General features: G+C 35.1%; 1 protein-coding gene across 1 annotated transcript in view; it reads right to left on the bottom strand.

The window, feature by feature from the left end:
• Window positions 1-601: 601 nt before the first annotated feature.
• Window positions 602-17,186, bottom strand: part of klf7a (Kruppel like factor 7a) — a 52,452-nt gene continuing 35,867 nt past the window's right edge. Inside the window, exons 3-4 of the mRNA XM_073842972.1 lie at window positions 12,449-12,572; window positions 602-6,582 (exon numbers count right to left, since the gene is read on the bottom strand). Coding sequence (XP_073699073.1) covers window positions 6,531-6,582; window positions 12,449-12,572 — 176 coding nt within the window. The 3' untranslated portion in view covers window positions 602-6,530. The remainder of the gene's footprint in view (window positions 6,583-12,448; window positions 12,573-17,186) is intronic.

Here is a 17,186-nt window from a genome sequence, read left to right as displayed (position 1 = left end):
ATAAATTATACAACTTTAGTATTCAATAAATACAGCATTTATAGAATATGTATTAGGTATAGTCAGTTTTTATATTAATTATTTTATATTTTTTTGTGGGGGGTGGATTCTATACAAAATAATTACATTCTGTTTTGCAAATTTTCTTTGTGTTTTTATGTTGTATTGCATCAAAAGTTGTGCACTAATGTACACTAAAAAGTTTTGAAATTGGGTTTTTAATTTAGAAATACAGCAATCTGGGAACTTATTTTGCAAATAATTTCAATTATGATTTTTTTGTTAAATATGTTATATGATATTTAAATATACTGTAACTCTGATTTGTGGATGTGGATTTAGAGTTTGCTTACCTTAATTCATATGAATTATTTTTTAACTGGAATTGGAATTTGGAAACATTTTTTTTTTACCCCATAATTGCTTTTTTGATCTCAGTAAAATAATTGATTGTTTTTGGTTCCAAATTATGATAGAAATTCCATTCAGTACCACAGAAATATGAAATAGATTTTTTGTGTTCTGTCGAATTTTTCCAAGACATTCCGACCTCAGGAATCCTAAAAAGCGATAAAAAAACAACAACAAGGAGACTCCAATATCAGTAAGATTCTACCATTTATTACACATAATGACATTCTTAAATAAAAATGCTTCACTTAACAGTTCTTGCATAGATATATTACAATACCAATTTAAAAAAGAATTATGAAACAAACCAGTAACAAAAATAAACTCTTTTCCTTTTTCCTTAATAAAGAACATTGTCATACTAACATCATATAATACAAATAATATATGCAAACACTTTTTACAGCAAATAAAACAAAGAATCAAAATAAAAAACGGCATAAATATAGGAGCAAAGTGGAAAGCGTGAAATGCCTGCGAAAAGCAGAGGGATCCAAACAGATTGAATTTACAGCAGGAAGTGTGGGGAAAAAGCCTTTAACCGGAAAACTACGCTACGAGTGCAACGAACATTGGAAATCACTCTGTTTATCAGTTTCATACCATCCATTTGAAAGCTTTTAGCACAGCGTTTTGAGCAATAGAAGGGTACAAAGAAAACAATGCTTCAGATGTCTAGTGAGCAAACGGAGACCAGCTGCTAACGTGAACATACAGACTAATGCATCAATCCAAAAACAATGTACAGACCTCTAAAACGGACTAATCATAGCATCACGAGATATGAAATGCATTCAGACTCCTAATTTAGTGTTCCCTGCATGTTTAGTAGTGTCTCTGCACATGCCAGATCCTCAGAATGAACATTTTACACGGTAGAATGTAAAAACGTACCTGCAAGTGTGCATCTGTAATTACAAATAATTGCATTGTCCCACAGCAAAAAGGTCAGTTAGTCGTCTGAGCGATTTAAAAGCTGTATAAGTGGGTAACGTACAAGGTTTATACACACTTGAGAGAAACTAAAGACAGTGCACATAAAACAAGCCCTAAAAAGCAGACAACGAGCTTCTCTGTGGGGTTTCTCCGGACCATTAAGACAAACTCATTAGCTAGGCTTTGCCAAGGTAACATCCCTAATTGGTCCGGCTGGAGGATGTTAAAAAAAGGAGTTGAGGAAAAAGGTGCACTTAAAGTGAACAAATGGTCAAAAGTACATAGGGAAAACCACTAGTGAACATCGTATATCATGATTCACAGAATGCAATAAGTTAGCACAAGACTTGTAACGTGAACACTGTTTCTCCCATTAGCATTCAGGTACATTGGGAATCCTCATAAAACCTGACGAGAAATGCCTAGGTCAAGCCTGTTAAGCCTATGAAGATGATAATTAAGATTATTTTGCATTGTGACAATATTGGCATGACGGTTTATGCACATTTTGTATCTAAATTCTCATGAAAAAAAAACGGAATAAATTTCATTTTATACATTTAAAAATATACACATATAGTTGTTGTGTTTTATATTATTTCTTAAATATTTCCATTTCCATTCAAATTAAAATTTGGAATTTAAATGAAAATTGGGTAATAATGTCACAATGCAGAAAAAGTCTTCCTTTTTTTAAATATTAATTCTTTTGGTTTTTGAGGTGAAATGCACTACCAGTCAAAAGTTTTTGAACGGTAAAATGTTTGATGTTTTTCTCGTCTGATCACCAAGCCTGCATTTATTTGATCCAACGTACTGTAAAAGCACTAACATTTTGAAATATTTGTATTATTTAAAACAACGGTTTTCTATTTGAATATATTTTAAAATGTAATTTATTTCTGATTTCTGAATTTTTAGCATCATTATTCCAGTCACATAAGCCTTCAGAAATTATTCTAATATTCTGATTTTCTGCTCCAAAAAACATTTATTATTATTATTATTATTATTATGTTAAAAACAGCTGAGCAGAATTTTAAGGTTTCTTTGATGAATAGAAAGTTCCGAAAAAAAAATAAAAAATACTTACTCTTTTAAATAGTTTAGTGTATAATGTTACAAAAAACGTTTTAATTTCAAATACATTTCTATTCATCAAAAAATCCTGAAAAAAAAAACGTACTCAGCTGTCTTATATACATTTATAGTAATAATAATGAAAACAGCAAATCAGCATATTAGAATGATTTCTAAAGGATCAGGAGCTTTGATCACATGAATAACTGACATTTAAATAGAAAATTGTTATTTTAAATAGTAAAAATATTTTAAAATTTTACTGTTTTGCTGTACTTTTGATCAAATAAATGCAGGCTTGATGAGAAGAAGAGCCTTAAAAAAACATTAAAAATCTTTTTGAAAAACATTTGACTGGTAGTGCGTTTTGTGTTTCTCGCCACAGACCCTAAAAAAAACCTGATGCCATTATTTGCATCTATTTCAAATCTAACTCTTTGAAATCATCTTGCATACATGATCATCAGGATTGATCTTCTAATAATTTTTAAGAGGTTACATTGGATTGTGTTGACCAAAAAAAAAAAAGGACAAAATGCTTTACGTCCTGGTCTGCATAGCCCAAGATTATGATTTCTCAACTACAAATTTCTAAATTGTAACATTTCAGATTGCAGTCTTAAATCCTCGATGAAAAGCAGATTTCATGCACTAGATTTTAGCTGTAAAAGCGGCCCGTACAATGGTCTCTTGAGGACATCGGATGCACGCGGCTCTGCTCTGGATTCTGGTGACCTTGTGTCTTTGTTATTTTTCATGGAGCTAATGTGGCCAGGGAGGGAGGTAAGCTGACACCCGGCTACATGGTGAAATTGACTGTGTCGGGCGGTTGCGATAAGATCTCCCGGTCAGCATAAGTGTGCCGTGCGACCCCCAGTGTGGTCCTACTCCGTTCCGCCCCATTGAGGGGGCGACCAGCGCTGGCCGCTGCCGGGAGAGCCCAATTCCTTTCTCATTACCCATACTGCCATTCTGACAGACGGGCCTCCCGTTGGTCCGTGTTAGACAAGTGAGTGAGAAGGACGAGGAACTGACAGACGGCTTGAACAAGACATGAATATCCTTGTCCATCTCCTGTTTTCGGCCGATATGAACCGATATGTTCTTAAATCTGGAGATATGGTTCCTAATGGTCATGATATGCAACAAAAATGACTATGCTGTCTAACATTAATTTTGAATCTGTTTATGCCTTGATCGCAGGGGTTTAGAAGTCTTTGAATCAGCATCTTGATGTTTATATACAGTATGCAATGGTTAAAAATAAATCTAATCTAGGTTTTTGTGCTCATTTTTTTTTTTACATCTTCAGATCTGGGATTCTGAATTCAATCATACAAATGTGGTTTACACCACAACACACACAAAACCACTATAAACCACAGGTTGCTGGAAAAGAGATATTTCACACAAAAATGGAAATTGTCATTTACTAACCGTTGTGTTGGTCCAAAGATGCACTCTTAAAAAGAAAGGTTTCCAAAAGGTTCCAAAGAAGAACCATTTTTGGTTCAGTGAACAGTACCTAAAAGAACCATTTTGAAGAAGATTTTAAAAATCTAAAGAACACTATAGAACCTTTTCTACATTGAAAAAAGTTCCATGGATGTTCAAGGTTCTTCATAGAACCATTGATGCAAATAAAGAACCTTTATTTTTAAGAGTGTGTATGACTTTTATACTTTTATATCATTATGTTCATGCAAACTTGATGCACGAAGATACTTTAAGTCCTAAGGCCAATGTTTTATCCAAGTCTTGTAATTGTTTGTTTGCCATTTTGGTCTGTTTCCCACAAGTCTTGAAATACAGTTACATTACAGCCTATTCTTATGGTGCTTCCATGTCATTTTTGGAGATTGACAGCCTCCAATTTTTCATTTCAGTAAATAGAGCACCATGGACATTCTTCTAAACATCTGCGTTCCACCAAGAAAAGAGAGCCATACTGGTTTGAAACGACATTAGGGTGAGTAAACAATGACAGATTTCTCATTTTGTGTGATTTATTCCTTCATCAACAAGCATTTGGGTAGATCTTTATGCATGAGCCACAGTGGCATACATCTTGAGCGCAAAACCGCTTTAACAGGTTGTTGGAAAAGAGATAGTTCACACAAAAATGACCCTTTACTGACCCTTATGTTGGTCCAAAGCCATACAACTTATTTTATTTTAAATGAAATCTGAATTTTTTAATACTAGTGCTCAGAGTTCATGCTTTAAGATGCTTTTGAAGTCCTAATGCTTTTCCATGTCTTAATTGTTTGTTGGCATTTTGAAAATATGGAAGTGAGAATGAGATTTAAGAGCTACTGCTGAAAGTAGACTTGTGAATGAGTTTTGGTCTGTTTCACAAGTCTCAAACTACAGTTACGTTATAAACTACTTTTATGGTGTTTCCACGTCGTTTTTTGGAGTTTGACAGCCTCCATTTCCATTTTTCACTGTAGGAAAAAGAGCATTATGGACATTGTTCAAAACATCTACTACGTTCCACCAAGGAAAGGAAGTCATTATGGTAAGTAAACAATGACAGATTTCTCATTTTATGTGAATTATTCCTTCTACAAGCATAATTTGTGTAGATTTTCAAGCCACAGTGGGATCTATCTTGAGCAGATCAGGCCTTTCAGTGGTCTGAATGATTGCATAAGTGTAGGGCCGTCCACAATCAAACAACCTTACATTCAGGAACACTTTCCATCCCACACTTGATTGTACGTTGTAATTTAAACCTCACTTTTACTATACAATTTTCACACTGTACAGCTGTTTTTACTGGGAACACATGGCAGATGTGTCAAATGTAAGAAAGAAAACCATCACAAAGTCTAAACATGTAGCTTCCGTCCGTGCAAACTAAAATAATTGATGGGAAATGTCTGTCCAGACAGTTTTTCTGGACATACCATGATGCGTTTAAAAAAATCTAAACGTTGTGATTGCAAATCTCTGCCTTGAATGATGGAAGTCATTATTCTGTTGTGAAGTCCACAGATAAACCATGGTGCTTTTCTCATTTCATGCTAGTCCTAGAAAAATCCCGAAGGAACCCAAGTTTATGGGATAACGTTTCATGGGTCATAAATAATGTTGAGGAATGCTCAAAACGTGTGCAACAACAACATTGCTTTTCTTTTCTTTTTTCGCCACTTAAAGTTTGCTTTCTATAGAAATTAAGTCCACCTCAGATGCGGTCTGTGCCAGTGTAGAATCCACTACTCTTCGCCTTGTGCATATGGCAGTTTTTTTTTTTTTTGGTCCGTTTTTTATTTATTTTTATTTTTCTAATTTGTACACATCCACAGGAGAAAAGCCAAAAAGAAGTCTTTTGAATTATATAACATAGTCATCATTCAAAAAGATCTCTTCCTTTTTTTTTTTTCTTTATAAAAAGTCTGAAAGTGTCGCTGCGCAGCGGTTGGTTGGCAGGGAGGGACGTGAAAGAGAGAACGAAGAAGGTAAGAGCGTTTCCTCCACTGCCTCCAATCAGATTCACATTTGAGCGATGGGTGATTCCACTTCGCCTAAGATGGATAACCATTCCACTTTAGATCTTAGATGTGGATTGGCGGGATCAAAGCAGAAAGATAATCCTTGCTCAAAATGGGAAATAAACAAAAAGAGATCCATCTCTTTGGATTGGCGTCTTATCGCTACAATGTTCTCCAAAGGTTCTTGAGGAGATGCATTCGGGACGATAATCGACAATCGTTGTAAGACGTACTCTATGTAAAACTGACGAAAGCTTTAAATTGGAACGCAATAGTAGTAACTAAATCAAGTCATTGATGTTTTGCGCATTAGGCAAATACCTACTGAAGTACATTGTCTTTAAGTGACATAAGATGTCGTACCACCTTCTCAGATCCGTAGACCTCCGAATTTACGTCCTCATGGTCAGACGTGGCCGACCAAACCTCAAGACCTGGTCTAAGTTCAGCCCGTGCTGATTGGTTCCCCTACGGGGGGGTCCTCTCTTTCTGGTGGGATGAGCGAACGGCCTGAGTGGTATCCAGGTCCTTCCCATAATCCCTCTCCTTCTCTCCCTCTACCTTCCGTCTCTTCCTCCACCTCGCCATTTTGCCACCTCCTCCTCCTCAGATGTGCCTCTTCATGTGCAGTGCCAAGTGATCAGATCGAGAGAAACACCTGAGGGAGAAGAAGATGAATGATTAGATGTGTTACTTGAAATCTGGATCTTCTATCAAAATTCCACCTGTAAGACTTTTAATCATCTTTAGAACACAGATTAAGAGATTTTTGATGAAATCCGAGAGCTTTCTGACCCTGCATAGACAGCAATGCAACCGAAACGTTCAAGGCCCTTAAAGGTAATAAGGACATTGTTAAAATAGTCAATGTGATATCAGTGATTCAACTGTAATATTATGAAGCCATGAGAATACTTTTTGTGCACGAAGAAAACAAAAAATAATAACTTTATTCAACAGTTTCTTCTCTTCTATGTCAGCGTACATTCACATTTGGACTATTTTATGGATGTCCTTACTACCTTTCTGAGCCTTGAACATGGGAGCTGCACATTGGGATAGCAAAACTGTCTCGATATTATTGTGGTCACATGACAATATATTTTCTGGGCAAAAAGTAATGCTTCATTTTAGTGCTTTATATTACCGCGTTTTAAATATCTGGATTTTTTTTTTTTAAAGTACTATAGCTCACAGTTCATGCAAACTTTATGCATCAAGATGCTTTTGAAGTCCTAAAGCCAATGCTTTTCCATGCGTTTTCTTACAAAAACGCATCGATTCGCTACAGGAGGCCTTAATCCACCCCCTGGAGCCGTGTGAAGCACTTTTTATTATGGATGGATGCACTTTATTGCACCTGTTGAAGAGAAACCCACCTATTGCCATGATAAAGCTTGAAAGAGCCAGGCTTTTTTTTAAATATAACTCCAATTGGATTTGTCTGAAAGAAGGAAGTCATATACGCCTAGGACGCCATGAGGGTGATTAATTTGTGAGCTTATTTAAATTTTTAGGTGAACTGACCCTTTAAATAACAATAACTATTAAATTGGTTGTTTGACTATATTCCATATTCTAGATCCCTTAACCCTACTAAATACCCAAACATAATTACTACAACAACTAAACTCATAAATTGCTGCTTATTAATGGTAAGAAAGGCTACTACCAATAAGCAACAAATTAGGAGGATATTGAGGGAAAACTCTTCAGAAAAAGTCAGGATAAACCTATTGATTGTTGGAGCATCTTGACCCATCCCCAAGACATATGCTTTCATGCTAAGTCTCACCTGTCCTGGAACGACAAGGGGAGGACCACAAATTGGGAAATCAAGGGGTGTGTTTTTGGCAGGGTCGGACAGATGGCAGATCAAGCCACTGCCAGGAGGCACCAAACCAGCTGGTGTACCTCCACCCTCTTCCACACCCCCACCCCGCCGTCCTGACAGGGGGTCCGGACACGGTCGGGCCGGATTAAGACTGGGCCTGAGGGCCACGGCTACAGGTCTAGCGTCTCGCTCTACTGTATTTACTGTTCAGACGAGACGGGGAGCCCCTCAGCACGCTGCTCTCCACTGTTCCCGTCAACTCCATCATTGTAATGGTAATCCGGGGCTCCCTTGACAACTGCAGAATGGATTCCCCAAGGTGTACGAGCAGCCAGGATGACAAGAGAGGGCGGAGCTGAGCTCAAAGTGAGATACGCAAGTCTAACAAGCATGAAGGACCTATTTATACATCAAAGCGAAGACGAGTTAAGATTCACTTCAGAGGTGGAAGCTCTTGGTCAATACCAGGAGGCAACTGTCTCGCAGGCACTGCACCCAATTTGAAAATGTTCTGAAAGAAAGCACAGATCTACGTGCTTAGCTTTGTACTCAAATGGAAATGCATACTTTTTATATTTTATGATGTTTATGTTTTATGAAATAAAAGCACTTCCATGTAAAGTATGTTGGAACATTTAGAGCGTACAGCATGCATTTGCATTGATTACAGCTTTTGTGTGGAGCATTCTGAATCTTTCAGTTTAGTAGTGTCTAAGACAGAACTGTTATTGCTGGAACTAAGTTAACAATATTTGAATGCCCAACTGGTTGAGATGTCTTTAGGTATGCAGTTTTGCAAAGTATGCTAATTTAGTCCCAATTTTCTGAGATTGTGGACAAAAGCCCATAATCTGAGGCAAATCGTCGCATGTTCTCATAAGTGACAACTTAGATCAGTGAGAAGTGGCTATGAAAATATAAAATCTACTTTATTTCTGTGATGCAAAGCTGAATTTTTATCAGCCATTACTCCAGTCTGCAGTGTCACATGATTTTTCAGAAATAATTGTAATATGCTGATTTATTATCAATGTTGGAAACAGTTGTGCTGCTTAATATATGGAAATTCATTGATAAATAAAACATTAAAAAAGAGCAGCATTTATACAAAATAGAAATCTTTTCCAATAATATAAATCTTTACAATCACTTTTTATAAAATTAACAGATCCTTGCTAAATAAAAGTATTAATTTCTTTCAAAATGTAATAATTTTAATTAATTTTAATTTACAATTTTATTTCTTGCCCAAACTTTAAATGGTAGTGTATACTGATACATACGAGTTTTTTGGATATTCTTTGATTAATAAAATGTAAAGCAGCACAACTGTTTCTAACATTGGTAATAAATCAGCATATTAGAATGATTGCTGAAGGATCATGTGACACTGAAGAGTAATGATGCTGAAAATTCAGCTTTGAACAGAAAACCGCTATTTTAAATTGCAAAAATATTTCACAATATTATAGTTTTTTTTCTGTAGTTTTAATCACATAAATGCAGCTTTGATAAGCAGAAAAGACATTTAAAACATGAAAAAATTCTTACTATCCCAAGCTTTTGAATGTCAGGGGTACACACACACACACACACACACACACACACACACACACACACACACACACACACACACACACACACACACACACACACACACACACACACACACACACACACACACACACACACACACACACACACACACACACGTTGGGTTTACATGTTTTATGTAAACCTAGCCCTCACAGGAGATTGTGCACACTTTTACTTCCTCAGAAAAACTCATTGTGCATGATTTATAAGCCTGTTTCCTCATGGGGACCTAAGAAATGTCCCCACAAGGTCAAAATCTACTGGTATTCCTATCCTTGTGGGGACATTTGGTCCCCACAACGTGATGAATACCAGGTACACACACACACACACACACACACACACACACACACACACACACACACACACACGTTGGGTTTACATGTTTTATGGGGACATTCCATAGGCGTAATGGTTTTTATACTGTACAAACCGTACTTTCTATTGCCCTACACCTACCCTACACCTAAACCTAGCCCTCACAGGAGATTGTGCAAACTTTTACTTCATCAAAAAAACTCATTGTGCATGATTTATAAGCCTGTTTCCTCATGGGGACCTGAGAAATGTCCCCACAAGGTCAAAATCTACTGGTATTCCTATCCTTGTGGGGACATTTGGTCCCCACAACGTGATGAATACCAGGTACGTACACACACACACACACACACACACACACACACACACACACACACACACACACACACACACACACACACACACACACACACACACACACACACACACACACACACACACACACACACACACACACACACACACTCACTCACTCACTCACTCACTCACTCACTCACTCACTCACTCACTCACTCACTCACTCACTCACTCACTCACTCACTCACTCACTCACTCACTCACTCACTCACTCACTCACTCACTCACTCACTCACTCACTCACTCACTCACTCACTCACTCACTCACTCACTCACTCTAATTGTAATAATCTAGTGAGATTTTTATATGCATTGCACAATGAATGTGCTTTGCACAGAGATCTGATCTCACCATCATCAAGTCTGTCTGGAATGACACAAAGATTAAAAAAAACTGAGATGGACTAAATCCAGAAGAACTGTGGCATTGTCTCTAAGACGCTTCAAGAAACCTGTTGTCAGACTCCTGGATCTCACTGGATTATTACAAGTAATGGAAATAGCAATGTTTGGAAATGTAAACTGATATTTTCTACTGACACACTACAGCAAAAATAACTGGCTTAAAAACATTTTTGTTGGTGAAAACACTAATGGCCTATGACTTTTGCACAATACTGTATATATAGTACAATGCAATGCTGGGAATCAAATAACTTAGTGACTCTTTCTTTGAATGAAAGAGTTTGTTTTATGTCATCTTGTTGTACTTGACTGTCCACAAACAAACCAAATTACTATAATGAATTTGTCCTCTTCCTTCTTCCGTATATTGCATGAATTTGCAATATAAGGAAGAAAGAAAACATTTAGGACATTTTAGTCTCTCTAACACAAATGCAAGTAAATGTAATTGCCGAAGAAATGCAGCAGATGACTCCAGTTGTCACTCACTACGCTCAATCCGAAAGCTTATTTACTAAATCTGGTGACTACAGAGAAACCATTGTCTGAATAGCAGATGTTTTTAATCATTAAGCTACATCTAGCAGCACAGGTGACAGGTGGACCATCTTAGAGATTTGAAAATGAAAAGATTTCAGACTATTCATCACATTTTAGACCCAGGACACCTGTGTTAGATTTTGCCATTAAAAATAATGTTTAAGATATAAATCAGGTTACAGAAATTGCTGACCACGAAGTCCCAAAATCCCAACAAGGTGCTAGAACTAAACGAGGCTTGGTAAGAACTAAATGAGGCTGATTTGTTTTTATTATTTAAATTACAAAACAGTATTTCTTAAAAAAAATATATACCTTGCAATCTGCTAAATGTTATTTGACCAAAATAAGAGGGATCATACAAAATGCTTGTTATTTTTTATGTAGTACTGACCTGAATAAGATATTTTACATAAAAGATGATTACATATAGTCCACAAGAGAAAATAATAGTTGAATTTATAAAAATGATCCCATTCAAAAGTTTACATACACTTGATTCTTCATACCGTGTTGTTACTTAAATGATCCACAGCTGTGATGGTTGTTCATGAGTCCCTTCTTTGTCCTGAACAGTTAAACTGCCCGCTGTTCATTGGAAAAATCCTTCAGGCCCCACAAATTCTTAGGTTTTTTAGTATTTTTGTGTATTTGAACCCTTTCCAACAATGACTGTATGATTTTGAGATGCATCTTTTCCCACTGAGGACAACTGAGGGACTCATATGCAACTATTACAGAAGGTTCAAATGCTCACCGATGCTCTAGAAAGAAAAAACATGCATTAAAAACTTATTTTTAATTTAAAGATCAGGGTAAATGTAACTTTTTTTGACTTCTGGGAAACATGCAAATATCTTCAGTAACATCTGAAAGGCAGTATTAAATGAAAAAAAATATGATAATTAGGCAAAATAAGAAAAATTTACACATCTTCATTTTGTTCAAAAGTTTTCACCCCCCAGATCTTAATGCATCGTTTTTTCCTTCTGGAGCATCAGTGAGCATTTAAACCTTCTGTAATAGTTGCATATGAGTCCCTCAGTTATCCTCAGTGTGAAAAGATGGATCTCAAGATCATACAGTCATTGTTTAAAAGGGTTCAAATACACAAAAAAATGCTGAAAAACCAAAGAATTTGTGGGACCTGAAGGATTTTTCTGAAGAACAGCAGGCAAAAAACAAAACAAAAAACAAAAACAAAAAACAGCTGTGGAACATTCAGGTAACAACACAGTATTATATATAGAAGTACATATATACAGATATAAATATCTTACTCAGGACAGTACTAAATAAAAAATATCATACAGGCATTTTGTATGATCCCTCTTATTTTGGTAAAATAATTAACATTTTGCAGAATCTATAATATCAAGTTGTATTGAAGTATAATATTAAGTTGTAACATGAAGTGTAATAGTCTGACATGTCAGCTAGCATTTACAGGTGATCGTCCGGTGTTTTGACTCACCTGTCGCAGTGATTGCACTTGAAAGGCTTGGCGCCGGTATGTTTGCGGTAGTGCCTCGTCAACTCGTCGCTTCTCGCGAACCGCCATTCACAGCCTTCCCATGAGCACTTGTACGGCTTCTCCCCTGATACGGACACACAAACAGACACACACACACCTGATTAAAACCACACTTTCTTCCTCGTGGGGCCTCGAAATCAGCGACTCGGTCCAGCCAGCCGTCTAATTCATTTGTTTTAAGTTGATTAGCCTATCAGAAGAGTGTCGACACAATTGGAGTTTATGAAATACATGATCGTCATTAGAGCGCACAGCTGTCGGACCAAATGAACTCGCACTCGATGAGCTTCTTCAATGCGTTTAACAGATGTGAGAGGCTGTGTTCACATTTTTGATGTTGTATGTTTTCGTTGTGGATGGGAGCTGCGTTGGTGGAGATCTCCGGCTCGTATGGGGTCTCGTCACTTGTTCATTAGCGCTGCTGAACGTATCGTATGAAATGGGGGGCAGGCAGAGTTTATTTGGATCTCTGGGAGAGGTGATAATTGGAGTAGTAATGATGGGTAATGGGGAGGAACCTCATATTTACTGTCAACCAGCTGGCCCTGTCTCCACTGTTTGCCACATCTACAAATCTTCTGAAACAAGACTGTGGCTTCATGTAAATAGCTTGATGATAAAAGTCAGATTTTCACGCAAAGACGGCTCCTAAATTTAACTAACAGTCATTAAATCAAAATGGATTCTATTTACTATTTTAATACATGTCAGTTTATAACAAAAATGTTTACTTTTTAATACAAAAAAATTGCAAGCAACTTCAATTTTTTACTGACGTCTGATATACTGTTAACAAATAACCAAGCAGAAGTATGACAATTAATTTTACCCATGCGATTGCTTTAAAATGTAAATTTATTCATCAATTCTTTAAAAAGCCTATTTATTTACGTACAATATTTTTTTATTTTAAATGTTTATTTATTCATTAAGTTATTAAACATGTTTTCATTTATTTATTTATTTTAAAATCCTGTTCATTTATTTGTAAATTCTATGTATTTATTTGTTTATTTTAAATGGCCTTATTTATTTATTTATTAATTGTTAAAAACTTATGTTTATTTAAAATGGTCTTATTTATTTATTTATTTATTTATTTATTATGTTATTAGGCTATTAAAAGCCTATTTAGTTGTTTATTTTAAATGTTGGTATTTATTTATTTTAAAATGCTATTTATTTATAAAGCCTATTTATTTGTTTAGTTTAAAATGGATTAATTTATTTGTTTTAAAAGCCTATTTATTTTTGTTTTAAATGTTCTTTTATTTATTTATTTTTTACTTATTTAAAATACCTATAAAGTTATTTGTTTATTTTAAATGTTCTTTCATTTTATTTATTTTAAAAGCCTATTTATTTAATTGTAAATCCCATTTATTTATTTATTTGTTTATTTTAAGTGGTCGTATCTCTTTATTTATTTTAAAAACCTTTTCTATTTGTTCATTTTAATCAAGCCTATTAAGTTGTTTAAATCTTTATTTATAAAGTCTATTTATTTATTTGTTTAGTTTTAAATGGATTTATTTATTTATCTTAAAAGCCAATTTATTTGTTTGTTTTAAATGTTCTTTTATTTATTTAAAAAGCCTATTAAGTTATTTGTTTATTTTAAATGTTCTTTTATTTATTCATTACGTTATTAGGTCATTAAAATTTTAAATGTTTATTTACTTATTTAATTTATTTATTTATATAGCCTATTTATTTATTTGTTTAGTTGAAAAGGTTTTATTTATTTGTTTGTTTTAAAAGCCTATTTATTTATTTGTTTATTTTTCTTTTATTTATTCAGTTATTTTTAAAGCTTGTTTATTTATTCATTTTTAAATGTTATTTATTTTAAAAGTTAATCCATTAAAAAAAAAAAAAATTAAGATCTAAAACATGCCACTATACAAGTAACACGGACTGTGAATTCATTTCGTGTTGACTTGTTGTGGAGCACGAAGAACCTTCCATGACGGCCACACTTTCATTCTGAGCCATAAAAACAACAACAGGTTATATTTAGATCAGAATTCGAGCGCTAAATTGCATTCCCTTTCACACACATTCACAAGCTAGCCACATTAAGCAGGACAGGTTTAGACCTGTGCTCGCTACGACCGCAGCACCAGCCAATTATAAGTCAGGGAGGCATGGATGCTCGAGTTTGTCGCCTAGCAACCAGGCAGGAGCGTAACGTAGGAGGCAGCAGTGGAGCCGGCTCGATCTGGCATCGTCTGTCCCTCTGTGCCACCAGCCAATTATGGCTCGCACTGGCAGGGGAGGATGCAGTTGCCTGGCAACGAGGATGTTACATGATACATGTATGTACAAGTGGATATAGGTGCGTATGCATGCGTGCTCGTGGGAATGAAAGTGCACGGACGAGGCTACTGGTGTAAGCTGAAACCCGCGCCGAGACCCGAGAATCGTTCCCAATTATAGAGTCCCGTTCGGAGACACACCAGTTGCCTGGCAACTCCCCACCCCCATCACAAAACCTTTCCTCTCTCACACACACTTTTTCTCTCTCGGTGCACCCTTACAGGTGCCGGAGTCTCGCTTAATTACATTTTCTCAGTTAAACTGGAGACAGAAAGCCTCATTATGATCTGTGCGGCTCACGGCGGCACCAAGCAGAAAGCCATTTTCTGCCCTTCACCGCTCTTCCAAGTTTTTTGTACGAATCCGACTTCGTTTTAATGGAGCGCGGAGCAACAGACAAAGTGGAAACGAGTGCTGGCTCGTTCCTCTCTTCACCCCTCCGTGTCTCCCTGAAAACCAGCGCTTATCTCGTTCCCGAACGCCATTCATAAAACGCTCCAGAGGGCAATGTCATTTCCATTCACGCCGCCTTCGTTTTCTGTACAAATCTCAATCACAGAATTTGTCCAAGTAATAACGCCTCCGAAATAGGATTTCGCTAATTGCAAACGAGTTGACGAATCGCTTTGGCATCAGATTTTAACGCAGCTCATTGCTGCTTTGTTTTTTTTTTTGGACAAATGCAATACAGAAATTGCTCAAAGACTACGGTTAATGAATAATGCACTTGTACTTAGGAAAAAGGAATTAAAATGTGCATTATTGTGGCAAGCAAGCAACAGCAGTTTAAACACTGATTTGTCTGCCAAATATAATATATTGTTTTTGTTGCTGAAAAATCTAAATAAAAGAGCATTGTTCATGAGCCCTAGTCTTTCATTAATTTCTATATTGCATTTATCCAAAATATAATATAATATAATTAAGTGTATTGTAAAGTTTGAGCAAAAACAAAGACTAGAGCTAATGAAAAATGCAGCTTTAGTTTGATTTTTTTTTGCAAAAATTATAAATATTATATTATATAGTTTTTCCACATTTAATTTCACATTATATTATATTAAGTAGTTTTTCACGTTAAATTTCACAATATATTAAATTATGTAGTATTTTTTTACATGAATAAATTCACAATATATTTTATATTATATTAAAGTTTTGGTGCGAAATCAAACACCAGAGCTAATAAATAATGCAGTTTTAGTTTGATTTATATAGTTTATATTATATAGTTTCGTCACATTAAATTTCACAATATTTTAAATTGTGTAGTTTTTTTACATTAATAATTTCACAATATATTATATTATATTACAGTTTTAGTACAAAATCAATGCAGTTTTAGTTTGATTTATATAATATATTTTATATAATATCAAATTCAAATCGTATATTTTATTTTATCTTTATATTTATTTAATTTTAATACATATATTTTTTTCACATTCACATAAAATTCACATTTGGTCTCATTCACATCAAACCTATACCTAAAAATATAATATAATATTATAATTTTATCATTTTAATTATAATATAATATAATATATTATATATATTTTTCAAATTCACATAAATTAACAATTTGTCTTATTTATAATATATAATATTAATTAATAATTGCCGTTTTAGTTGATTTTTTCCTGTAAAAAAAAAACAATTGTGTTATGAATATTATGTTACAAAAAATTTGGATGCTAGAAAATGGTGCAATAAAAGTTTTTGAACATGTGGAATCTGAGGGTGCAAAAAAGTTCTTAGCAATGCATATTACTAATCAAAAATTAAGTTTTGATATATTTACAGTAGGGAATTTACAAAATATCTTCATGGAACATGATCTTTACTTAATATACTAAAGATTTTTTTGGCATCATTTTGACCAATACAATGTATTTTTGGCTATTGCTTCAAATATACCTGTGCTACTTAGGACTGGTTTTGTGGTCCAGGATCACATATTATATTATATAGTTTATATATTTTGTCTGATTTACATTAAACCTGGCGTAACACATCAAGTTTGATTATGCAGAAAGTACACGTCATGTCAAATACTTTAAACTTTTATTTATTTTTTTGTCCTTTTTGGACCTTGACAAGGCGTCTTGGTATTCTTGTGCATTCTAAACCTTCACTCCTCGTGTCATAATATATATACACACGTCCTAAATACTTTCTAATACATCAGAAGGGAGCCATTAACATGTGGCATGTTCTGGTTTCAAGACTTGGGGATCTGCCCTGGTGTGTTAACAGGCACACAGCAGACGTAGGGAAATATACAGGCGAGTACGTCTCATTCCAGCCGGTCCATCCATCATGAGGCAGTTATTCACTCCATGGACAGCTTTGGGAC

This window comes from Garra rufa, chromosome 6 (assembly GCF_049309525.1).
Source record: "Garra rufa chromosome 6, GarRuf1.0, whole genome shotgun sequence".
NCBI classification, from domain to species: Eukaryota; Metazoa; Chordata; class Actinopteri; order Cypriniformes; family Cyprinidae; genus Garra; species Garra rufa.
The sequence above is the reverse complement of the archived record's forward strand: the minus strand, read 5'-3'. Positions and strand labels throughout refer to the sequence as shown.